This window comes from Corvus moneduloides, chromosome 3 (assembly GCF_009650955.1).
Source record: "Corvus moneduloides isolate bCorMon1 chromosome 3, bCorMon1.pri, whole genome shotgun sequence".
Lineage (NCBI taxonomy): Eukaryota > Metazoa > Chordata > Aves > Passeriformes > Corvidae > Corvus > Corvus moneduloides.
The window spans coordinates 94,951,072-94,975,185 of record NC_045478.1 but is presented as its reverse complement, the minus strand read 5'-3'; the positions used below and the strand labels follow the sequence as shown (position 1 = coordinate 94,975,185).

Below are 24,114 nucleotides of genomic sequence, written 5' to 3'. Positions count from 1 at the left end.
AAGGGCTAAAGCCCTTTCTGATCTAATATATCAATGACTACAGTAATAGAGTTTTTGTAGTGATACTTTTTAACCAGTAAACTGAGTCCTTATGGACAATGCCCACAGTTTATACTTCTCATAAGAACAAATGTGTTTTATCTTTTATCTAAGCTGTTTCCACATTTCCGTATGCTTCCAGTTATTTATCTTAATTGTGGAAACAAAAACAAATACGCTACATGTAAAGAAATGACTTGACCTTCCTTCCATAGGCCACATCCTATATTCTTTGTGTGCTCCAAAGCTACCTTGCACTCTGATTAACTTGACTAGGAGCTGTGTTTGTGTATATTCTCACACAAAATGTATGTATAACCTGCCCTCACACAGCTCCACAGGGATGAACTGAAATCCCAGAACTTCAGCTGTGGTATTAATCATGCATTCATGATGGAATGTGGGTTGCAAAAAAATATATAAGAGTCTATAGAAACTTTTCTTTGAAGTATGCAATCCCTAAATATTTGGGTTCACATTATAGTCCTTTAGCTAGGATTTATTAGACTATTTCATATTTGCCTTCCTGTTTATTTTGTGAAAGTATACTTGTCTAGCACACATTTTTATGCCAGCCTTGCTTTGCATTTTTACAGTCTGCTAATTAGACCATTTTAACTAATTTGTTTGCATTTTGTATGAGCAAGTTGGGCTTTTGGATTGACTAATGTAATTGCAGCCAGTTTCTGCCAAATACAAATTACTCTTTCTAGTGTGAGCTAGAGAGAAAAGTAAATATTTAATAGCCATCAATACCCTCGCAGCATTCTAGAGTGTGCTTTTTTCCTATGGAAAGTTTAAATAATTTCTTCAGTGCTTGATTGCACTTTAATGTTAAGAAATTATTTTTTAATCTTTTTTGAAATAATAATGAATTAGACATTTTAGCATGTCCGCAAGGGTTTTATTTCTGTGCACTTTGCAGTTTTAAATTCCAAGCTTTAAGATCTGGTACTTTCAGGTTCGAAGTTTATTTGCTTAGCTTTTTATGTACTGAGTACCATCTCCTGAAAATGTTTTACTGAGATGTACTTGGATTTTAATGTTTCCAAGGGGAGGAAGTCAAATCTTATAGCAAATTTAAATTCTGGGTGTTTTGCTTGCTCTCTCTCTTTTCTTTTTTTTTTTCAAAGGAGCATAGCAGAAGACAGGAACTGGTTACCAAACATCAGCATTAATTGTATCTGTATTTCAAGCTGCAAGTCTTACGTTCTTCTTCTCTGCACAAGTGTACATAAAGGCATAAGAGGCCCAGGGCCTTAAGCAGCTTAAAGCTCCTCAATTTCCAGCCTTAATATTCCTGGGGTGCTTGCTATGATATAGTTTGAGAAGAGCACCTGCGTGCCAGGGCAGGGCAAGCCTCTTCCTTTTCCTCTTCTTCATGTCTCACCCCCTCTGGGACCTGTGCAGAGAACAGGGGTATGGCTGCCTGACCCGAGGGGCTGCCTCTGAAATGTTACACATAGACCACATTTCTCAGTTCAGGGACATCATAAAAGTCCCAGAGACGTTGCTCTCTGACAAAATTTGGTGATGGTGCTCCACATCCTGCTGTGCTCTCCAGTGTGGTAGCTGTGCATTTTCCCTAGGGTGTGAGTGCTTCAGTCTCTACTTTCTTTTCCCATATGAAGTTTTCAAATGCATGAGTCCCAGAGGTCTTAGGCAGTAGTGTGGCAGATGTTGTTCTCTGCCACCCTCTGAATGTGGGAATGATCTATGGAAAGCAGGAGGGTTTGAGCAGGAGCGGTGGGTACTGGTTAGTTGGTACCTGGATTGGCTTAGTGCATTTCTAACCTTTCCTTACCTCTTGTGCAGCTGGTACCAGTCCCAGGACGCTGTGGGAAGCAGAACCTGCCTTTGCCCATCTTACTGTTTCATCTGGTGAAGCTAAAATAATTAACAGACCAACAGTGAGATCCAGCAGTAATGAGAGAGAAATCAAAACACCTTTTAGCCAAGTCCTCGACATGTCAGTACTCATTTTATTTTCAGATAGGGTGTTAACATCATGTCATGCAACATTCATAATTATTAATTAAGACAGTGAATAATCACTGCCAAATGACAACAGAAGTCCATGTCATCAACAGGTTATAGAACCAAGTTCTGGATTTCACAACCACAGCCACCAAATTCCTTCTCTCTGTTTCATTCCTAGTACAGCAAATGTGTCACAGATCATGAAGCAACAGGTTTTTGATGGATGCTCCATCACTGTCTTCACAATCCTCTCATCACATGCTAAGAACAGGTGCATTGCAAAAAGTAATAATCTTTTGGTGTTTCTCATGTTTGCCTGGCCTGGATGGATGGGCAGGTGATTTGATCAGTGAAATAGTCATGCTGTTCTGAGAATGTTACTGTTAACAGGCAGTCTTACCTGCCCTCCTGGATAAGTTTAATTGTGACATTTTGTTAGTAAATGCAAAGCTGCTGTTCTTGGATTTCTGCAAGTCCCACAAATATGAGTGGCAAATTTGAGCATAACTCTGTAGTAGGAATTGTCTACTTGGATTAATGTTTTTTAACGTAATACTACACTTAGTACTAAAATTTGATACTGAGAAGCTGTAATTAATTTAACTATATTTAATAAAAGTAGATTTAATACTAAATTTCTGGTGTATACTTTCCATTATGGACACGGTTGCTCTTTGGGAGCAATGCTGTGTGGTCCTTATATATCAAATACCTTAATAAGTGTGTTTTCACACAGAGAAAAGTACCTCCCTGTGTATCCTTATATTTTCTATTTTGGTACCAGTATTTTGGAAATGAAGAGGACAGATTATTGAATGGATTTGCTTGTGTACTTTTCTAAGTGTACCTATCTGAACACATATTGAAGAGCTAGTGTGATTTTGGTACCCCTGAGAGGAGATAAAAAGATGGAGGCTTTGAAGGTGTTGGTACCATCATGCAAGAGGTCTGTCTAAAATAACTGCACAGGTCATCTTTAGAAAAGAGAAGGAAGTCAAGTTATTTTCTCACTTCTGACCATTTTACAATTTATCCATGCCTATGTTCCCTTGCTGCTAATAGGATTACTCACACAAGGAACACAACAGCACTTTAGCCTTAAGCAGTTGGCCTCCACACTGATATACAAGTGGGCATGTCAGCTGATGCTTGCTGTGATGCACAGAACAAACTAACCAAGAACTGGACTGGCTCTGTTAGAAGTCATAGATAACTGAAATTTATTTTAATCATTTCTGTCACAGGAAAGTATTTTCTAAGTGTGTTATGTCAAAACATCCCAAGAAGTGACATGTAATCCAAGGCACACGTTTTATTCTCAGTTACATTTGCAAATTCAATCTCGATCCTTTCAAGGCATTTTGAATTTAAAGTGATATTGTTAAATGCTTGTGTTCTTGATGCTTAACTAAAGCAGTGACACAGGAATATTCAATAAAGGACTTCAGTACAATAATTCATTTATTCACTGAATATCTTTTCTTAACAACTGACAACTTTTACAGATCTGATCCCTCTCCAGAGATTTAGTCATTCTCCAACACACAGCAGCAAGAGATGAGGAGATGATAAAAAATTTACAGTACTTTTCATATTCAAATAAATATCCAACATAAAATACAGGTGCTTTTCACCAGCTACACTACAAGACCTTTCAGTGTTTGCTCTCTGCTTATCAACTCTGTATTTCTTTAAAAGCCGATGACATTCAATGTCTCTACCATGTCAGATCCTGGTAAAATTTTACAGGGAAACAAATCCCATACACTTAGCTTTCTAAACCTACAGCGGTGTTTCTCACACTGACTCAGCCTGAATGCCTCTGTTGTGCTAGATTGTCTCAGCAATTTTCAGCATTTCATATTTCAATGCAAAATAACTTGCTTGAAATTTTGTCAATTTCTAAGCCCGGTATTTCTGCACTTGAAGAGTAGCTTGAATGTAAGGGGCAGTGCATCAGTTCCCTGTGTTACTGTAACAATCCAGCAGGAAAAGTCTCGATCCAAATGATGGACATAAAATATGGTATAGCAGTTATTTCTTGAACATATACATCCTCCCACAAATTTGTGCTCTGCCCATGACATTTTTCCACTAAAGGCAGAGGTACTAGAAAGACAAATTTCCATGTGAATGGCAAGACATTTTGCAATCATTGTGTGAATGAAAAGGGGAAATGACAATCACCAATTTTAGACTATTTTATTTATATCAAGCAGTAGATGTTTCTAGTGTTAATTAAACTCTGTTTAGATTATGAGAACAGTGAGATCTTTTCCAAGATAAATTCATGGTTCATCCTATGTCATTTGTACTGGTAGTTTGGATTTAATAGACCAAAATGAAGATACGTATGGGGAAAGATATGAGAGAAAAAAGTGCATGCAAAGCACTGATATGAATAGCGTGAAACAAGGAAAAGCCAAAGAAGAAAAAATAATGGCTACTAGATGTTGTAGAAGTTTCTACTCACATAGGATGGAAAGAGGTTGTTCACAAAGCTGGTCTTCATAGTTCCACGTTAATACAGCAATTCTGCAAAATTTAATGTCTTGATCAACATATGGGTTTGCATCCCCAAGAGTATAGATCTATGCCTGGCCATCACTTAAATGGTGCAGTTTGACACAAAGCATTTCTCGTGTTGCTGCTAACTATGAAATGTTGTTAACAAAGATAAGCGTCACTTTAAAAGGTGATAAAGACATAATGAATAGGAGCAAAACTTCTGAATTTCTAACCTATTCTATAATGTATGTAAGGTATACTTAAAAACAGGAATGCCAGTTATGTTTGCAAGTGGCTTCAGATTAACAAGGGCAGATATAATCCAAAGTACTGCTTAAAGGTCAGTGAAAGGTTTAAAGGTTAAACCCTGCTCCTTTTTTTTTTCACTTCAGACTCCAAGGGTTTCAAAAACAAAGGCCATTTCTACTCTCAGCTACACTAGTGTGAATTTAATATTCACAAGTGCTTGGTTTTAGTTGAATTGGTGTGGATTTACAGCATAAGGACTTCCAGCTCTGGCCCTATACTGCTGCTTTGCTGCTTGGTTCAAAGAACAGGTTTTGTTCAGCTGCCACTTTCCCCTAAAAGAAAAATAGATATATCTCTATCTATATCTAACTATCTCCATGAACATTTTTCCATGGATTTTTCAGAGCAGAGAGGCTACACAACATACTCTGAATAAACTGTAGAGGTTGAAAATAAGTATATTGGGAAAGGTGAATTTCCATATTAAATAATCTTTTTTGATGCTCATTATCTAGAATACTATAATTGCTTCCATCAGCAATTATACAGCATTTTTAAATGTGGTGGAAATGTTGGATTATATCTTACTGTTTGTTTATGGTAAAGTCATCATATCCTTAATTCTATAATAACCTAGAAGGAGCTATACTGCTGAAAAGAAGAATGTCTTATCTCAAGTGAGGTTTCCAACTAAGATAATCTGAGGAAATACATAACACTGTGATCCTAGGGCAGCTTTATGTTTTCTACTTGTTTTTCCACTATTAGAAGTAATAAAACCATATTATTTAGCAAAATCTTTAAAGCCCGACAGCCAATATACAAGCATATTTACATCTTTTCTTCCTGGAGAAATACTTCAAGTCTCCCCCTTTGTCTCCATGCTTCCACACATTCCCTGAGGACAGAAAATCTTCCAGGGGCTGGAAGGTTCAGGGTCACTCCTGAAACAAATTACAAACATGATACACTTGAGCTCAGGGGCACTGCCTTCACCTGCTCTCTGCCAGCCACGCTACCCACCAAAAGTCCATCCACAAATGTTCTGTCCTGGCTGGGTCCATAAGAAGTTACCACTGGTGAAGGTTGCTTAAAGAAAATGTAGAGAGTTTAGTGATAAATATATAGAAAGTTTACAAACCACATTCTACAAATTCCCTTTGGGCATCTTCCCACAATGTTATCCAGAGAGGTAGCTGGGTTAAGAGCAGCAAGGAGCCTCATAGGATCCCTTAACTCCCTCTCAGTCTTACAGGCTCTTTGCACTTCCTTGTTCTGCTCCTGTGCCCTCAAGATCACGCTTCCTCAGCTCCTTCTTTTCATATCCCACTTCTGTGTTGTCTCTTCAAGCGTCCCCTCAGAATTTCCACTACTGCCCAAAGCTCCTGTTCCCATTCATACCACACTATCCTGACACTTCCCCATGCCTGCACAGTACCAGTCCACGGGCAGTTCTCACCTCAAGGTTCCCTGCTTGGTTTCTAAACCAGACAGCACTATGGATAGGCTTTTTATCAATTGATGTTTTTAAGCTTTTTTTTTCTCTTTGGAAACTCTCTGAAGGAACTAGACAAGCTTTAAGTCATCATCTCATGCAGAAGGAAAGATGAAATGTTGCACGAGGGACAAAAAAGGGAAATAGCAGTCTTTTTATAATACATCGAAAAATACAGCATGGTTTTGGAAATTGCAGCTGGTTTTATGACCCATCTTACAACTCATGGCTTGAAAATCTGCAAGATGTTTCCTTCCCTTGATCACGTACCTGTAAAAGCACTTCCAGCAAGAAATGTTGCCAGTGTGACCTTGTGGTTTTTTTCCCTTTTCAGCCATTGTAAACAGCCATACAAATAAATTCAATTGCTTGAATATGGATAGAAAATGGATCCACAGGAATGACAATTTGGGCAATGTATATTCATTTCAAAAGTCAAGGAAGTATTGACGGAAAACACTTCTGCATTTTCCACTGAAATTACTGAATGTATTTGATTAAACACATAAACTTCACTTTGCTGTTCAAGTTCACCAAGCATGTTTGGAATAACAATTATTTTATTAACATACTGACATGATCTAGTCAAACAAAATTAAATGTGCTTTGGGGTAATAAGATGTAAAGCCTTATTTAAGTATTACCGCTTTTTTAAAACAATGGAGAGACAGATATCTGCAGAATCAAAACAATATTCGCACAAAAACTGTAAATTAGAATCATTAACCTCAGCCTTCACATAAGCATCTTTCTCCTCAGGGGCACGGATCAGCTGTCCTCAAAGAGAAATTTTAGTTTCAGAAAGCTCCTAGGAAAAATAAGCAAAATGCAGTGGTATGCTATTTATAATATACAGCAAGTTGTCTCTAATTCTGTTCCTAATCAGTGTAAGGCCAGAAGAAAAAATGAAATTGCTTTAAAACTAAAAATTCTCATAGTCTTAGAGACTTAGGGAAGCATTGGGAAAAGTCTAATTTTAAGTAAGACATCACATTATAACCATAACATTGGCTTTACAACCTGTACAGCCTCAGATGCACCATCTTATGCCAGATTTTCCAAACTGTGAAATTTGAATGATATTTCTTACCTTGTTCAGAGCAGCTGACAGACTTCAGTTGGAGCAATACTTGATTTTCTTTGTCCCCCTGCCTACTCTGGTGCAATAAGGTCTGGCTTTTAGGCATTTGACTGTGACATCCTTGCTATCTGCTACCTAAATTTTTTGATGGTGCCATATATATGTACATGATGCCTTGTAAAAAGTAAGGTTCAAAACTGCTGAACTTGTGCACCCAAGCGTTAACCTACATGCAAGAATAATCTAGTTAATGAAAAGATGACCTGGGAAAGCTAAATCTGCCTGTAAGCTCAGGATGTGAGAGGTAGCATGGGCTGTGGCTGGCACTAAGACCTAAAACTGCCACTGACCCATTGCATGATTCTGAGGAAGCCATTTCACCTTTCTATTGTGCTTCTCTTCTCAGCCTTCATCTCTCCAACCTGCCAGCCCTTCACAGCGAGATCTGTCTCTTACGATATGTGTCTCACCGCAGGAGCTCAGCTGGGGCTTCCAAATTAGAGCTGATTGGGAATTTTGCAATGCAATGAATTTTCATTAGAAAGTGCAGCTCAGTTTCAGCGCAGTTCTGCAGTGCAGTTGTGGGGATGCTCACCCAATATATGAGGAAGCGAATTCAGATAATGACTCTGAAGAATGCTTTGTTATAGGAAGTAGATCATCTCCAGGAGAAACTGTGGAGTGCACCTTGCCTGAGGATAACTATCAGGCTGTGGATGAATTGACACAGTCATCTGCAGTTAGAGAGACAGCAGGTCGGGAATTTGAACCTGAGTATGCATGGGGAGATCACATGTTCTTTTGGTGAGGGCTGTGTTTGTTTGTTTGTACAAAAACAAACCTTCCAAAAGCAATTACGTTTGCTGCAAGAAAGAACTGGAGCATTGGTGGAATGCTGGGAAGTTTCATAGGTAGATTTACTCGGCCTCACTTGGTTCTGCTCTGAACCCAGCCTGCTGTTAACAGTGAGATCAGATGTATTTTAACTTGTAAAACACTTACAGTCTAAAGGAGACAAACAAATTCAGAATAAATCATGATTAAATATTTAAGGAGCCTTAATGACAAAGAGAAAGGGAGCTTATTTTTTAAAGAATTCCAAAGAGAAATAGGAAGGCCTTCTGGTAATTAGAAAAAAACTAGTTGCCCCCAGCATGAGGAAGGAGACTGCAGTAGGCAGGTATGGGCAAAGGGAATAATCAGATCAGTAAACCAAAGGGAATAGTAAAAAAAATCAGCAAAGAAAACAGGAAATTAAAACACAGAACTGGGGGGAAAGTGATATGGGACTCTAGTAAGTTTTGATATGCCCTAATGAGAGAAGGGAAATAACCAGGAACTTGCAAAAGCGATACCACTACAGTTTTCAGCACATTTCCTTAGTAGCTTCTGCGTATTAATTCTGGTGAAACACACCAAAGAGAGAAACACTTGAGAAAGACTTTGGTTTTTACAAAAAAAGTTCTGTTGTTGCAAAGCAGATCTCCACTATACACCAGAATAAACTGGTACGTACCTGTGTAGGACATTGCAGCAATACCAAAATGGCAGCACTGAAGGGAAGATGTTTCTTCTCCCTTTTCTAGTCCCACTTCAGCTCCTCTTACTGTCTCTTGGCATAAAATACCCTGTGTGTGTAATCCAAAGAGCAGCTGAGTCATGTTCAATTCACATGGTCACTTTGAGCTGAGTATGATTGCATTACCCATGTGGTATCTCCAAAGAATACGCAAAATGTCATTTGCTGAAGTGGCAACTCTGTAAACGTGTCTCCAGGGGGCATTTTGTACAAAAGTTAAGAATATTGGGAGGATCACATCACTTAGGCTACAGATTTGTACTGGGCCGTGCACTGTTCTCTCTCCAGCTTCTGTCTACCAAACGCCAATGCTGTGTGTACGGCTGTGAACCTGGGATGGGGGTTCAGGCTCCAGGGTAACTGCAGTCAGGACACAGTCTGCTGCCTGGCATTGGCACTGCCACTGTGCTCACCTTTGAGGAAAATTAAGGCCTTAAACATAAGCTCACTTTGTGAGTTTCCATTCTCTAATTGTTCACTTTAGACTCAGCAAGAACAAATCATTTTTCCAACTTGCAGAACAATATTTCAGGAGAATATGGGGAGAAACAAGTCCAACCCTGGAGGAAAGCTCCATGACAATATTGCATCGATAGTACAGATTACTAATGAACTTCTAGATTAGGCCCCTTCATGATGAAGACAGTAACTCTTCCAGTGATGGGTGATGACCTGCATTACTTCCTCAGCAACAAACAAAAAAAAGGTGTCATTTTAAATGATACTGCTAAAAAAAAGCCAACAAAGCATGGAGTTTTTTTGGGGATTTGCCTGTGAACCTTCTGCTACAAAAATTCAGATTAAAATGAGAAAAATTTGAGACAAACAAGCACTGACCAGTGAGTGAGCGTTAAACAAACATATAGATGAATTCAGAGATGCAGTCCTGTGACAAGAAAATATCCAGGGTAATAAATGTTTGCAGAAGAAAGTTCTGTGGATTTTCAGACAGAGGAATAGCAGTGGTTACCTCCTGCTGAAATATCATAGCCGCAATGAAGTGGCAAAGACAACTGACATGTCAGAGACACATAAATCTATCCTTACAGGGCTGACAACTTGGTATGATTGCTCTCCAAAGATAACTTTATAACTTGCTGAAGTGTGACTCAAGGATGCCCTGGAGCAGCACTAACCTGTGTACCTTTCTTGTGGGTAACTTTTTATAAGCTATAGCTTTAGTTAATAGCTTATGCAATTTTTCATTTGACCTACGGGTGTCCCATGTGGGTGGGATTTTCAAAAACACTCAGGCCCAAATCCACAAAGGGATTTACGCCGAGATGATTGCACCCATAATATGTATTAGGGAGCAGAGCAGAAACTTGGCCACAATTTAGCTGGCAATCTAGCAAGGATAAAGGAGAGGGTCTGCAACACCCTAAATGTTCATCAGGAATTCTACCCATGCTTATAGGTGAGAAATCCTCTGGACTGTGGTCATGCCTTAGCTCTGCTCCAACTAAAATGGAGTAAAATTGGGCATGAGGCAAGTGCTTTTGAAAAGGCCAGTATGAATATTTTCTTTTCCTTACTGTAACTTCCATGCTTTCTAAAATATTTTTTAGAAAGAAGTACTTGAATTTTATCGTCAGGTAGACCACTTCAGTAAGAAAATATGTGTGTTTTTTATTTCAGTGTTTTGTTTTTCAAGTGAACTATTGAACACACACACGAGAATAAAAAGGGTGATAAAAAGGACAGTAATACAATATCCAGTTTGGTCCCAGTGATGTTGGCTGTGCTTAATCTGAAGCTGTTGATAGTCTCTGCATGCAGCTTGAGATCTTTGAGTACATCCTCCCTTTTGATGCTGGCAAAGAGCAGGGGTGGTATCTTCATATATGTCAAACACTAGGATAAATTTTGTCCTCCATGGGAAACAAGCCACAAGCAGCAGTGTGTCTTATGAATAAGCCCTTAGGGAAGCTGCTTTATTTCCATTTTTGCACCGTCTTTTCACAAAGCCAAACCATCCCCTGTGGCATTTGGACACACAGAAGACAGTTGCATTTGAAAGACCATAAACAGTCAAACTAAATAAATAGATGTGAAAAGCTGAATCCCTTGCAATGCCATGCTGAAAAAATAGGTGCCAAATTGGCAACTTCTGCATGAAGGCCCGATGCTGGTTTTCCTCCTCAGCCCCAGAGAGTTTTTGGTGAACATCTCTGAAGAAGTGCAAAGAGCAGGTTGATCTGGCCTCATGCCTGGAGCAGGCACCGGTTTTCTGAAGGATGGTGCAGTGCCAGAACATTGCAAGCTAAAATCTCAGAGCCATGTTCTGACCCCAGTCAGTGGCTGAATTTACACTCCTCTAAGTGGGGACAAAGTGCCTTGAAGCAGTAGAAAACCCCAAGGCTCTTTAGAGTTCCTCAGACGCTTGAGCGTAGCGGTAGCAGAACATACTCACCTGACTTTCACGAGGACAGGTAGTCAATGCAGTAAACCTAACTCAGGGTAAACTGAGGGCAGCAGAGTGAACTGGAGAAAAGTCTTTGTCCTCTAGGAACAACGTTGGGGAAAAGCCTATAAATCTTAGCGTTTCTAGATCTAAGCACAGAGCTTCTGCTGGCTTCCAGGCGAGTGTCAAGTGCAGATAATTAGCAGAGACCTTAAAGGCATGACGGGGCTTTATTTCAAAAGCACTTTAAGTTTATTTTGCTCACCCCCACAGGACAAACAAAGCATGGTAATACTGTAGCTATTTTGGTAGTATGGTCTAAGAATATGATAAAAACTTCTGGAAGAGGCAGTATTTTCTCTTAGACCAACTGTTTTAACTAGAGGAAAAAAGCTTTCAGACACAAATCCTCCTTAGAATATAAAACCTTCCTCCAGATGTTGTTTTCTGCTATTCTAGTAGAAGATATTTCTTTTCCCTTAAACTTTGCCTTGGAAACAAAGTGAGGTCTAAATTCTGTTGTAAAGCAAAATACTGGGTGATCTATGTCTACACAGTAAATAAGCACTGAAAATGTTAATTGGGAAAGCTGATGGACTCATGACAGTTCCTAAGACTGACATGATTTTAAAGTTAGACAGGAAAGAGGTTTTTCCCCGCAGGGCGTATTTTGTAGGCATCGGGATTTAAAGTCACATCCTTGCAGGAAGTCATCACAGAGTATGTGAACACTTAAGTTCTAAGAGTGAAATATGGACCCTCTGGAACTGGATATAAGAGTGCACAGGCCTTGTAATAGCATGTTTGTAATAAGGCTGGTATAGGGAATAGGAGAAGAGGAAGGTAGATTTTACTCTAAAGCATTTCCACCCTGGCTTCTTATCAAAAGCCAAGTAAGTATTTTATGCTGCACGTCACTTCAAGATTTACAACCTCTTGTCCTCGCCGATAAAGAAAATACCACTTAAATGTAAGTAATAAAAATCATATAAAAATAATTTCACCTGCTTCCTACTTCATAGCGTGATCTAAAGTGGTGCTGTTGTCCCTCAATGTCAAAAATGCCCTCTTTGTCAGATAAAATGCACCATTGACCATTGGCTGCAAAACAAATATTCTTGTTGGTTCTAGCATTTTGTTCCTTTTGTGCTTTCTAGCTCTCCTATGAGAGGAAATCTGGGCATGGTGCTTTAGGATCATAGAACAGGAAAGTTTCTTTTTAAAGGTCTCTTGATCCAAGGAACTGTTTCTTTTAAGTATTCCTTGCAAAGGCAGGAAAAGCTACAGAAAAGTGACACCAAAGTACCATCTGCAGTCAGATTTAGGGTGAATGTTCTCTGTTTTGGCTCACACTAACATATTGTGGACTTGAGCATAATGTCCAAAATGTTGATGACAGACTGCAGAAAAATGAACAGAAAACCTAAAGCAGGATAGTCTTCTAGATCCCTGAGTCCTGGGCAGGTACACTGGATTTCTGAGGCTGCTTTAAAGTCTAAGTCAGCCTCTCTTGACCTATTTTGGCACCAGAGCCAAAACAGAGCAGCAACACTTTGTCCTCTCACCCATTTATTTCCAGTTAGGGTTCATTTTAATCACGGGTGCCACCAGAGACTCTTTCTTAATAGATTTCATTACTTTGGCCAGCCTGGAGGGTTTCCCTTGGCACCCCCAAATGTAGGAGCAGTATAAATATATCCAGTGCTACAGTGATAAGCAAATTCTTTGAAATATCCTGGATCTCAGCATACATGCATATTCATACATAAGAAATAAGGCACATCAGCATAGCCTGAAGAGAGGACATCAGGTAACACAGCACAAGTGCAGAAAGCAAGTAAAAAACGAGCCTTGATCAAACAGTTTCTACTTCATTTATTTTTGTCCTGCTCTGACTGGTGTAACTTATAATTAGTCTCTGCCTGCAGTGCTGTGGTTCCAAAGAACAGTGGATTAGGGAGAAACTCTAGAATTTCTCCGTAATTTGACAAGTTATAACCTGAAAAGCTACACTTAGTCCATTAAAGATTTTTCACAGTGACATTTTAGTGCAGCTAGGGAAATATGCCACCATGGCATTTATCATTTTCAGGCCATGGACAGTGGAAAGAAGGTTGCTATGAAGAACAAAATAAAATAGATGACACGTATAGAAGTGAGGGGAAGAATACTGATAAATATACACCATTGAATGTCAGCAAATGTCACTTGAGAAGCCATTTGCAGCTACCAGAACAGCCTTGCAAACCAGCAAAAGTAGCAAAACCAGGCAAAACAAGTTGGGTGTACTCACTTCCACATGAATAAGCAATAAACCTCTCTGAAGTTACACCAGAAAGTTGTTAAACTTGATAGATGAATCTTTTCCAAATTGTTCTGTCGCATACTGTATATGGCTACAAAGGACTCTGGATGGCTTAAAGTGAGAAAGAGAAAGCATTGCTGAGAATGCAACAATTGAAGCATTTTTGTTCAAACATTTGTATTTGGCTTTGTATTAAAGGGCCAGTAGGAACAAAGAAGTGATTCATCACACCGCTTTTTCCTCCATAGGGCTGCTCTTTTTTTTTTGTCTGAACTTCACTCTCAGAACTATTGCATTTCTATCATTTCTCCTTAAAATACATTTGCCACTCCAGCAACAGGACTTAGGGTTACATCAGTTTGGGTTTGGTAGGCAGAAACATTGCAAATTAAAGCTTTTCTGCTGAAAAACTTCTAATGGTAGCTATCTAGCATGCCATCAAAGTGTAAGTGAAAGACCTGCAAGACATCTATCCTTCCAGCAGCATCTGAGTTGTAGATCTATGGATCAGCTCCATTTTGGGTTATAGACACGCTGACCTAGAAAAAGTTCTCCCTGTGAAAGTTACAACACTTGGGAGACAATATAAGGATTCCTTCAGGCTTGTTTTAATCTGGGCTGTCTGCAGCCTTTGAACCACTGCTCGTCATTGATAATAAACTGAAGATCTTTGACTCAGAAAAAATCTCCCAGGAAAAAATAGGAGTTCTTAAAATTTCAGAAACTCTGCTTCTATATTTAATTTTCCATGAGATTCTTCCTCCCAAATTCTAATTTATCTTAGCAAAATCAGAGACAGCCTGCATCATTTTGATTTCATGAGACTTTTATCCCCAGACGTCACACTCATGCAAATTTCAGATCAGTTTTGTTTTCATTAGTGAAAAGCAGCAACATGGATTGCATAAATGGGGTCATACAGGAACTTCTTTATTCAAAATATTTCATATATGCTGAGATATGCTGATTGTAGAACTATTTCAGTCAAATTTCTCACCATATGTTCATGTAAAAGCTATAAACAACCGGCCCTACAATGGCATCCTACAGCCAGGGAGTTTAAATCTTTGAAGAGAACAAATTTCTTGTACTTACAGATCCTGTAGATGGAGTAAGGGTGAACCTTCCTTTCTTGGGCAGGATGTTTATACTGTGAATTTTCTTTGTACTAGCCTTCACTCTATTCTGGCAAAATCAAAATCAAAAGTGATCCTTATTAGTCGAACCAAACCCTTTATTAAATTAAGTGTAAAGCCTGGTTTAGAAATTAACAATGAAAATCGGAAAACAAAGATTAAACAGATGGGTTGAACTTTCCTGAACCGCTCCCCTCCCCCCAGTTCTTTGAAAATTGAAGTAATCTTTGAGGCAAAACAGGCATTTGACAGCATCTGTCATCCAGAAGTTCTGTAGATGTTGTGCTGCTTCTTTGGTCTTGTTTTGAATTTTTCTGTCAATTTGAATAGACGCAACAGAGTCTCTAGGAGTGATGCTCACAAGCTGAGAAGGCAAGGACCATGTGGGATGCAACAAAAGCTAAAAGATCTATCTGTTTGTTACCTCATCATGAATATCAGTGTCCCCAAACGCTTCTCTTTTTTCACAAAAGAGTACAGTTTGCTGAAAAGCACAAGAAAGCTTATTTATCATTTATAGTTGAAATGTAATATGTTACACAGTAATGTGCCTAACTTTTTTTTAGAAATTCTGAGATGTAGTATATTTGCACACACTCATCTTCAAAAGAGACAAAACCACGATTTCTTAAAGGGTATTTGAAAAGTAGAAATGCTTGGCCAAGAGGTTTTAAATAAATTCTTGAACAAATAGGCAGCACATGAATAAATATGCTGATTTTGTGACAAGCACTGAAAATAAACTTTTGGTTAGCAGCCTGCTTAACCTCATGAATGGTTTAGTCCTTCCTTCCTCCATTCTAAGCATGAAAGCTGCTCTCCACACCCTAGACTTGATCTAAACTACTGAGAGTGATAGAGAAGTGCCTACTGATGCTGGATCGGGCCTGGCAGCCTCCAGGCTTGACCCTGTAGGCCTGAATCAGCCCAAAGCCAACCTGTGCTTGCTTCCCCGTGGCCTGAAGTCCTTCCAATGCAGATGTTAAGGTATGTGCAAAATATTTGAATTGCTTAATCAGACACCCCTGGTCCTTCAAAAAAAGCAGAAGTTTTGCCTGAATAAAACAGCACAGGTTTTGCTTTGGTACAGATGGTAATAATGAAGAACCACAGTTTCTGTTACCAGTTTTTTTTGTTGAAGACATTTGTCTTTCTCAGTAAAATGAACATATAGTTATAAAGGGCAGGGGGAGAAGACTGTAAATTTTTGCCCTTTTTTATTTTAATGGCTAAACATTGTAATGCTAGCTAAACACAAATTCTTGTCTTTTAATAGGTTCCTCTGGTTTGTAATAAATAGGAATGCTAATGACTAAAATTTGGTATTTGGTATGCATTAGCTTTTGTAAGTCTTTTCTTTACAGGCTTCATTGACATTCAATATGGCAAGCTTCCTTTGAAATATATTTATAAAATAACTACAGTATAATTAAACCAACAAAGCCATCTTTTAAGTAAGCTTAATAGCTCCATTTTTCACTCTGTAAATTTTTTATTTTAAGGAGGAAAAATAGTTATACTCAATTCTACTGTATATTTCATTTTGCATATAATATTTTCTTTTCATTTGCAATCTGTGCATATCTAATTCTTGACAACTGTGATTATTAATAAATGTGCATGAAAATCATGCTTCAGAGATTCTTCCACAAGAATATTTTTCTGTTAATGAGAACTAAAACATATCTTGACAAAGACAATATCGGTAATACATATGTATATATATATATACATATTTTAATAGCTAATGGTGGTGTGGTTAATACAGAAAAATGGATTAATAGATGTGGCAGGTAATACTCAAAGCAGATGCTGTTTGGTAAATGTAACTAAAAATATTTTAATTATATAAAAGCAATAGGTAAATAAAAGCAATTATACTTAATTTCGCTTTCAGCTTGTGAGCATTTTCTGTAAGCTTTAATAGAGAGGAGAGCCTGTGCAGAAGGCTAATGGTATAGCCATTGCTAACACTACTCATTATGGTTTCTAAGCAGTACTTATTCTGAGGTATTTCTCTGGAAGACTACAGTGTTCTTCATAAGGGTACTTGGAGCCTGATAAGTCTAATTCATAATAATATCTACCTCATTCAGAAAATTAAAGTTTACAGAGTCCTCAGCAGTTTGAAAATCTTTATACTACTTAGAACCATGATCATGTTTACTTAAGGACAAGGTAAAAAGTGATAACTTGCATTATAATAAGTAAAGTGGAACCTCGTAACTGTTTCTTAAACACTGTCCTCTACAGACACAATAATATTGAGACCCCATTTACGGTATGATGAATAAAAACAGTTGACATCATTGTTATAATCTTTATTTAAAACTGTTACCAAGGTTACTAATTACCATCTCTGTGTGCAACAGGTCCCTCTGAAGCAGTATCTTTACAGATGAACTGTAATGTGCAGGACTATAATAAAAGGCATAAGGGATTGTGCACAGGCAAAAATGCTGAAAATGACACAAACGCATCTACATTGTACAGTGCAAAAGCTTTGCTTTCGATGCTGAAGTGTACAGTGCGGCTTTTTGTTTAATTCGAGCATTTAGAGAGATGTTAACTGTGCCCTGAAGTGGCTTCATAAATGTCGGGGAGCAGAGGAGGTAGGGGCTACAGTGACCAATAAAACCTGCTGCTGCTGCTGCTGCTGCTGCTGCTGCTGGAAAGTGCTCTCACGTCTTCCCCACTCTTCGTGGGGTACCTGGTTTATGGGGAAATCTGCCTCCATTGTGTTAGGCAGGACTGCAGGGAGAGAACACGGAGCTGGCGGGGCACGGCCCTCAAGCCCCAGACTGAGGCCAGGCCTCCTCCGCCTGCAGAGGGGGGATCTCGCCCAGGGTGACAGGGTGGCAGGGTGGCTAAAGGGAAAGCGGGGCTGCAGGTGACGTCCCGCTCGCCCACCGGCCACCACCTCCGTCCCCCGCTAAGTCACTCCACCCCGCCCTCAACTTAATGACACAAATCCGGGCTCTTAAGGTCTTTGCGACTGATCGTACTCGCTCATTTATAAATAATGATCTCCATATAGATGCATAACAACAACATACCAGAAGTGTTTGGGGAGAAATCCGATTAAAGTCTATAGCTTTTTTCCCCTCTCTCCCGGAGCAAAAGTCTTGCCACAGGTCAGCTGCCGCGGCCGGCCCAAACTGCGGGGTTAAAGGGAAGAAAAGGCTCCAGGAGGGCTGCTTCCCTCCGGGCGGCGGGAGGGGGCTGCCCGCGGCCCGCTCGCCCTGCCGGCCCTTCGCTCGCCCTGCCAGGGACGGAGGGAAGGAGGGAGGGAAGGGGGCTCGGCCGAGCATTTTGGGAGGAGGGAGCCTCCGCCCTGGCTGGAGCGTGAACTCTGCGCCCGGGACCGATTTCCCCCCGGCGCCAGCATCCCCGGGCGGGGGTGTGGGGCCGCCCCGCTCCGCCTGGACCGGCCCGGCCTGGGGTGGCGGTGACGCAGGACCGTGCTTTCCTTTCCTCTTTCGAGCGATTTAGGCGAACTAGAAAAACAAACATCGGGCCGTTTCATGAAACGGTGGAGAAAACTCCGAAGGGAATGAGAGCGGGGCACATCCTTTTAGAGGAAGGACAAGGGTTCTCTGAGGAGGGAAAACAAAAGATGACAGTGGTGGCTGTAACCCCACCATGAACCAGGGACCTTCTGGCCACGCTCGGAGTGCTAACCTCCCCGGACTTCCCATTACCTCTCCATGACACTTCACTAATGCTCACACAATGGCCAACTGAGCAGTTTAAGTAAAGATATTTTAACCTGAACTAAACATTGTCTCCAGACAATAGGATGCAAAGCAACATCTGGTACCACACATAAACAATGCTGTGCAACAGCATATGCTCGACGTCTGGAAGTTTATGTCAACGCTAAGCAGTCGAGGAGGCTGTCGCTGCTCGGCATGAAATCTTAATAAATGGTTTTTTGCTGTGCTTCCGAGATGAGCATCTAGGATCCTTCTTCTCAGGGCATCCCCTTCAGGTTGAGATTGCCCGGCAAGACATCTTCGGACCCCATCCGCGCCTCTGTCCTCTCGCCCTAGGAGCACACCACCAGTCAGAAATGCCACGGGGAGAGCCCGTGTACCGGCCTAGGGACAGCACCGGGTTACTCCTTCCCCGCTGTGGCTCCGGCGGGCATGGCTCGGCCGCCGGCGCCGGTGGAAACGGCGGACGCTGAATGGCAAACTTCAGGGAAGCGCTTCTTTAAAGAGGAGGCTCTAGGCTAATGAAACAACGGGAGGTGACTATCGCAAACAGCTGTTCCTCATACATATTTCATTATACAATCAGATAATGCGTCTTACCACCTTCTCAATTATTCACAGATAAACATTTTCAAGACGTTTTGACATCTGTCTTAGGGCCTGCTATTAATTTAGTAATCACTATGGTTAAAAATGTATGGGGACTGCACCTCACAATAACTAGGGTTTTTCTTACGGGAACAGCTACCGTAAGAGCTCGCCCTAAGCAGCTCATCAGGTCAAAGAGAGCCCCGAGATGGAGGGAGCACAAGATATTCACCCTTCAGCCCTCGGGCTGCCGCTCCGGGGGGGCTGCGCCGGCCCCGCGCACCGTCCCTGTGTGCCCGGGGCTGTGCAGCGCCGGGCCCCTCCCGACGCCCTCCGGAGCTCCTGGGGAGAAGCGATGGGCGGAAGAAGCCGAGGGGGAAAGAGACGGCACCTTCCCTCCCTAGCAAGCCATAAAAACACCCAGAAAAGTCGCGTCTGCCTCTTCGGTCGGGCTCTGGGCACAAGCGCTCCTGGCTCTCTCGGCGGGCGAAGGGCGGTCACCGCTGCCTCGGGCCGGCCCAGAACAGGACACCTGCCCGGACGGGCGGGAGCTCCGCCAGCCCTCCACCCAGTGTCCCTGCCGGCCGGGGACAGCGGGGCGCCGGTGGCAGCTCCCGTGGCTTCGTTCCCCGCGGAACAAAGCCCGCGGGTCCCCGGCCGGGCAGTGAGACGCGCTCCTCCTTCCTGAGCGTCGGAAACTTCTGACAGCAAGTTTGTTTCACTGCTGCTGAGCTGGTTGTAAACCCGCCAGGCTTTAGGAAGCCGCAGCATCTTAAAACTGCCACTTTTGTGTCTCTTCTATGGCAGTTATCCCTTTTCTCAAAATAAAGCGCACACCACCCCCAAAACGCACTTGTATACGCACAGTACCAGATGTTACACATGAGCATTGAAGGGCAAGTTAAACGAGCAAACGGGAGAAACAAATCTCGACAACACTTTCAGACATTTTATTGATTAAATTAAGCCACTCAGCGCCTTTCCTCCCTCCCCTTCCCCAGGTTATCTCTTTTTAACCTCAAAATCCACACACAATCGGCGCCTTTCACGACCGTCCCCCTCCCCTCTCATGCCCAGGTAAGTAGACGGCAACGCTGGCGTACTTTCCCGTCCTGCTACATAAGATCTTGATTACAACTAGTTTCTAGAGCTGCGGTCTCGCCAGTGATAAGGGGAATCTGTTTCGCAGAAGGAGCAGGACCCACGTGTGAGCCAGCACAACGAGGAAGAAACGGTATTTTTAGCCTGGTCGGACTCCTCTCCCCGTCCCGCGGGGGCTTGGCCACCCCGAGCCGCCTCCGCGTGGGGACCTGCTCGCCGGTGCCACCAGTTCCCAAAGCGCTGGCCGTCTCCGTTCGGCGCATCCCGGCGGGTACCCGGCTGCGGGTGGATTTGTTCTAAAGCCTCTGTCGGATTACCGACCGTGAATTTAATTCTTATCGCACCGCCAAGAAAAGTGCCGGCACCCAGGACTGTACACTCCCAGGCTGGGAGTGTAAAGGCCTTTCTGCCTCGCAAGTAGCGAAAGGCAGGGAAGGGTTTGGGAACAGCCAGAAGAGGGGATGCTCTGTGAAAAAGAAACGAGAACTCAGTGCTCCCTTCAAAGTATCACCCACATTTGAACACCTTGCCTTCTCTTGAATGCTCTGTAAACAGCAAAAGGGTTGGTGGTGAGCTCTGAGCCTCTGGTTCAGATATACCTGGAACCCACGATTTTAAAAGTCAGAAACAGGGGAAATCGGGCTGTGAATGTGCAGAGGGAAGACCCTTCCGCCTCAGCATCATTCATTATATTTTAATGTGAAGTGTCAAAAGCCCGCTGAAATCTTTCCACCAGCCGCTCTTGAATTGGTCCTACACTCGCTCAGAGCCGGTCTGTGCCGACCTGGCTCTTGACTTCAGCTCTCTAAGTCCTTGTATAGTTTCAACACTGTACTTGCGACTGTCCCCCTGCAGAGCCGTCCTGCTCCCCGTCCCTACCCCAGCCTCAAGACGTCCTTCCCCCTACTGATGTGTGCCACAGCCAAACAGGGCAAAAAGACGAGAATTGTATTCGACAGATGTTGCTCACTCGTGAATAACAGGTTCAGCGCATACGGTATCTCTCGCCATTATCCTGTAAGTTAATATCGAGTAGCAATAGCTGTCTAAATATCAAAATCTATTTATAGGGGATGCAGAGCTGTGACCTCTCCCTCTGACCTTCAGGAATTGCAGGCTGGAAAACAGGGCAAATGAAGAAAGGGAAAAATAAAAAGGATAAGCCCAGGATTACAATGGAGATTCGTGCGTGGCTGAGCCGGGCTGGGCTGCCTTTGTTCCGAAATCCTGAGAGGACTTGAGCCTTTAGGACAGCACCGGCGCTGCGGCCCAGGGGAGGAGAGGCTCTGTCCGGCTTCTCTGTGTCCCTGCCGCGATCGCAGTGTTGCTTCCTCCACTTCTGCACAGCTACAGAAGTTGTTGTTGTCGGGTTTTGGGTGGGGTTGGTTAGTTTTTTTCATTTAAAAAAAAAAAAAAGGAAGGAGGGGGAACAGACAAAAGAGCGCCGTTGACTAAGAAGCAGGTCTCTGTGAGAACTGAGGGACAGGAGAGCTCAGCAAAGTGCGGACCCACAGCTTAGGAAATAATTTTGCACCGGGAGAAAGGCTTGTTGGGGGTATTTTCTTATTTTGAGCCTCATAGCCTTCTCAGCACAAACGGGGTGTGCGCGGAGGGAGCGAGGCTTAGGGAGTTTTCGCAGTCCTTCCCCGGCAAGCAGCAGGATGGGGGAAGCTGGGAGCTCTCCGGCACTGCCCGGGGGTGCCTGGGACCCCCGGCAAGGGGAGTGTCGGGACCTTGGGCCGGGACCCCCTGACATCCCGTGCTCTCGGGGATCGCCCCCCGCGCATCCCCTTTCCCATCGGGCTGGGAGGGGGAGGATGCTCCGTAGGGTCCCAGAGCAGGCATCAGTGTTACAAAGCTCATCCCCTCGGGGGCAGTTGGAAAAGGGAGGATAGCAGGGGGGGCTAAGAAGAAAAGAATAATCCCAAAGTCTTTTTTTTTTTTTTTTTTTTTTTTTTTAAATGGAGCCATCGAGAGCTCGTCCAGTCTGAATTAACAACTGCGTAAAACTAGACTAACTGCACCACCGCCCTCCCCCCGCCCCAGCCCTGGCTCCCGGCGGTAATATGGCGCCTGCAAGCGAGAGAAGCACTTTTCTCGGTGTTAAGCAGTTGAAATGTGCTCCCTGAAGGTCACACCAGGCGACGCGCCCGTTGGCTGCCGCCAGGGCCGGGGCGCGGGCTGGGCCGGGCCGGCGGCAGCGCCCGCAGCCCCCGGGCGCCATCCCGCCGGGGACAACAGAGCGGCTCGGGGAGGTTCCCTACAGCCAAATATGCCCCGGCTCTGCTTTTTCCTCCCCTTTATGTTGCTGTGTCTACAAGAGCATCGTACCCAGCTTCCCTCTCTATCCTATTAGAAGGAAAAAAAAAATTAAAAACCCCGAACAAAACACCCAACAACCGACCACTTAAACCAACCCTGGGCTCTGAGGGAGTTATTCCTCGTGTCTGGAAATTAAAAGGCTCAAATCTCCTACGTGACCGTGTTGAGACACGGGAGCACTGTTCGCAGCTACTTTAAAGCGCCAGTCCCAGCTGGTTTGGAGGTCGGAGCTACTGTTCTTCAGCAAGAGAAGAGTAGTTCAGGAGGCAAACTCTGTCCCCGGGGGCTGTGTAGGCTCTCTTGCCGCCGCCTAAGTGCACCTACCAAGGGAAAAGAGAGGCAGGGCTGCTCATCGTGCTGCTTAAATGTTCTCTTCTTTCTGCTACCGGGGGCTAAGCAAGGAGTAATCTTCTCTAGCTATCCGAATAAAATTAGAAGGATGATTAAAAAAAAAAAAAAAAAAAAAAAAGAAGCTATTCTTGGCATTTGCGTCCCACTTGAGAAAAGTATCTGGGAAAAAAGAAAAGGATCTCCCAAACTCTTCCCAACACACTTGGCAATAATCTCCTTTTAAATCTTGTGTCTTGCTACCACATTGGTCTCCGTGATATTGCATTCCAAAGAAAATAGACTGGGTATTAGAAGAGGAATCCCCTCTTCCTAATGAATATTTACCCTGAGGTCATTACATCCGTAATGGTCCTTGCTAACTTACCTTGCTCCCCTCTTTCTCTGCTAGAGACTGGGATTTCAATCACAATGCCCTCGATTTTAAAGTGCCGTGTACCATTTAATGGCGGGGTGCAGGAGAGGTTAGAATATTATTGACTTCATGCAATATATAAGATGGATACATTTAAGACTTTTAACTTTTTGTTGCAATGACACGCTGTATTTTTATGAGATACCTATTATGCAGACAGAACCATTGTGCTGTAGCTGCCTCACAGTTGCTGGATCGTTTCTATCAGATGAAAGATTTTGAATAGTTTTCTTTCAACAATGCATCCTTTTGGTCTTGATACAAAGAATGTAGGCATGGTATACACTTAAACAGCTCTGTCACAGAGCAAGATTAAATAGAGTATATATCGAATCCTGTCTGCAGTATAATACGTACAGGGAACAGAATGGAGCTCCCTCCGCCGCTGAAGGAGCACATTAAGGTCTGATGTCCTGGGAGCATCTTCCAGATTTCCCTTATCTCTGATATTTCGTTAAGCTGTTAAAAATCTTTACAGACGGGCTTTAAAATGGGCTGTTTCTCGCAGAAACACGGAGTTTGATAACAGAGTCTTTTAACAAAACCTACTGCTGGCGCTCCAGTAAAGGGACAAGTTGCGCTCTATCTGGTCCCCCATCTCGGCCCCCGTGCCTGTCTCGGGCGGGCGGCTTTTTCCTGCCCCGCCGCAGAGGCGAAAGAGGTTCAGCATAGCCCCTGGCGTGCATGTGCCCACTCCCCGTCCCCACTCGCGGCGGCAGCCCCGGGCCGGGATGCGGGAAGGTGGTGCCCGCGGCCGCCGGTGCCAGGCGTGGGGGGCTGGGGGTGCAGCCCGGGGAGGCTCCGCGCCCGCGGCTCCCCCTCCGGTGCTCACTCGACTTGACCAAAGT

The 24,114-nt window shown here is 42.9% G+C and overlaps 1 protein-coding gene across 9 annotated transcripts in view; it reads right to left on the bottom strand.

The window, feature by feature from the left end:
* LOC116441188 overlaps positions 1-24,114 on the bottom strand; it is a 35,349-nt gene that overhangs the window by 5,716 nt on the left and 5,519 nt on the right. For 5 of the 9 annotated variants that reach the window (XR_004238942.1, XR_004238944.1, XR_004238945.1 and 2 more), the window contains exons 2-7: positions 14,736-14,825; positions 13,629-13,751; positions 8,869-8,980; positions 5,612-5,720; positions 4,493-4,554; positions 1,844-1,926 (exon numbers count right to left, since the gene is read on the bottom strand). Coding sequence is in view for 1 of the 9 variants with exons in the window: in XM_032102820.1 (XP_031958711.1) it covers positions 1,844-1,926; positions 4,493-4,554; positions 5,612-5,720; positions 5,800-5,865; positions 8,869-8,980; positions 14,736-14,825 (522 nt within the window). In the remaining 8 variants the exon portion in view is untranslated. Of the gene's footprint in view, positions 1-1,843; positions 1,927-4,492; positions 4,555-5,611; positions 5,721-5,799; positions 5,866-7,947; positions 8,087-8,868; positions 8,981-13,628; positions 13,752-14,735; positions 14,826-24,114 lie in introns of all 9 variants that reach the window. The other 4 variants (XR_004238947.1, XR_004238946.1, XM_032102820.1 and 1 more) reach the window with 4 other exon arrangements.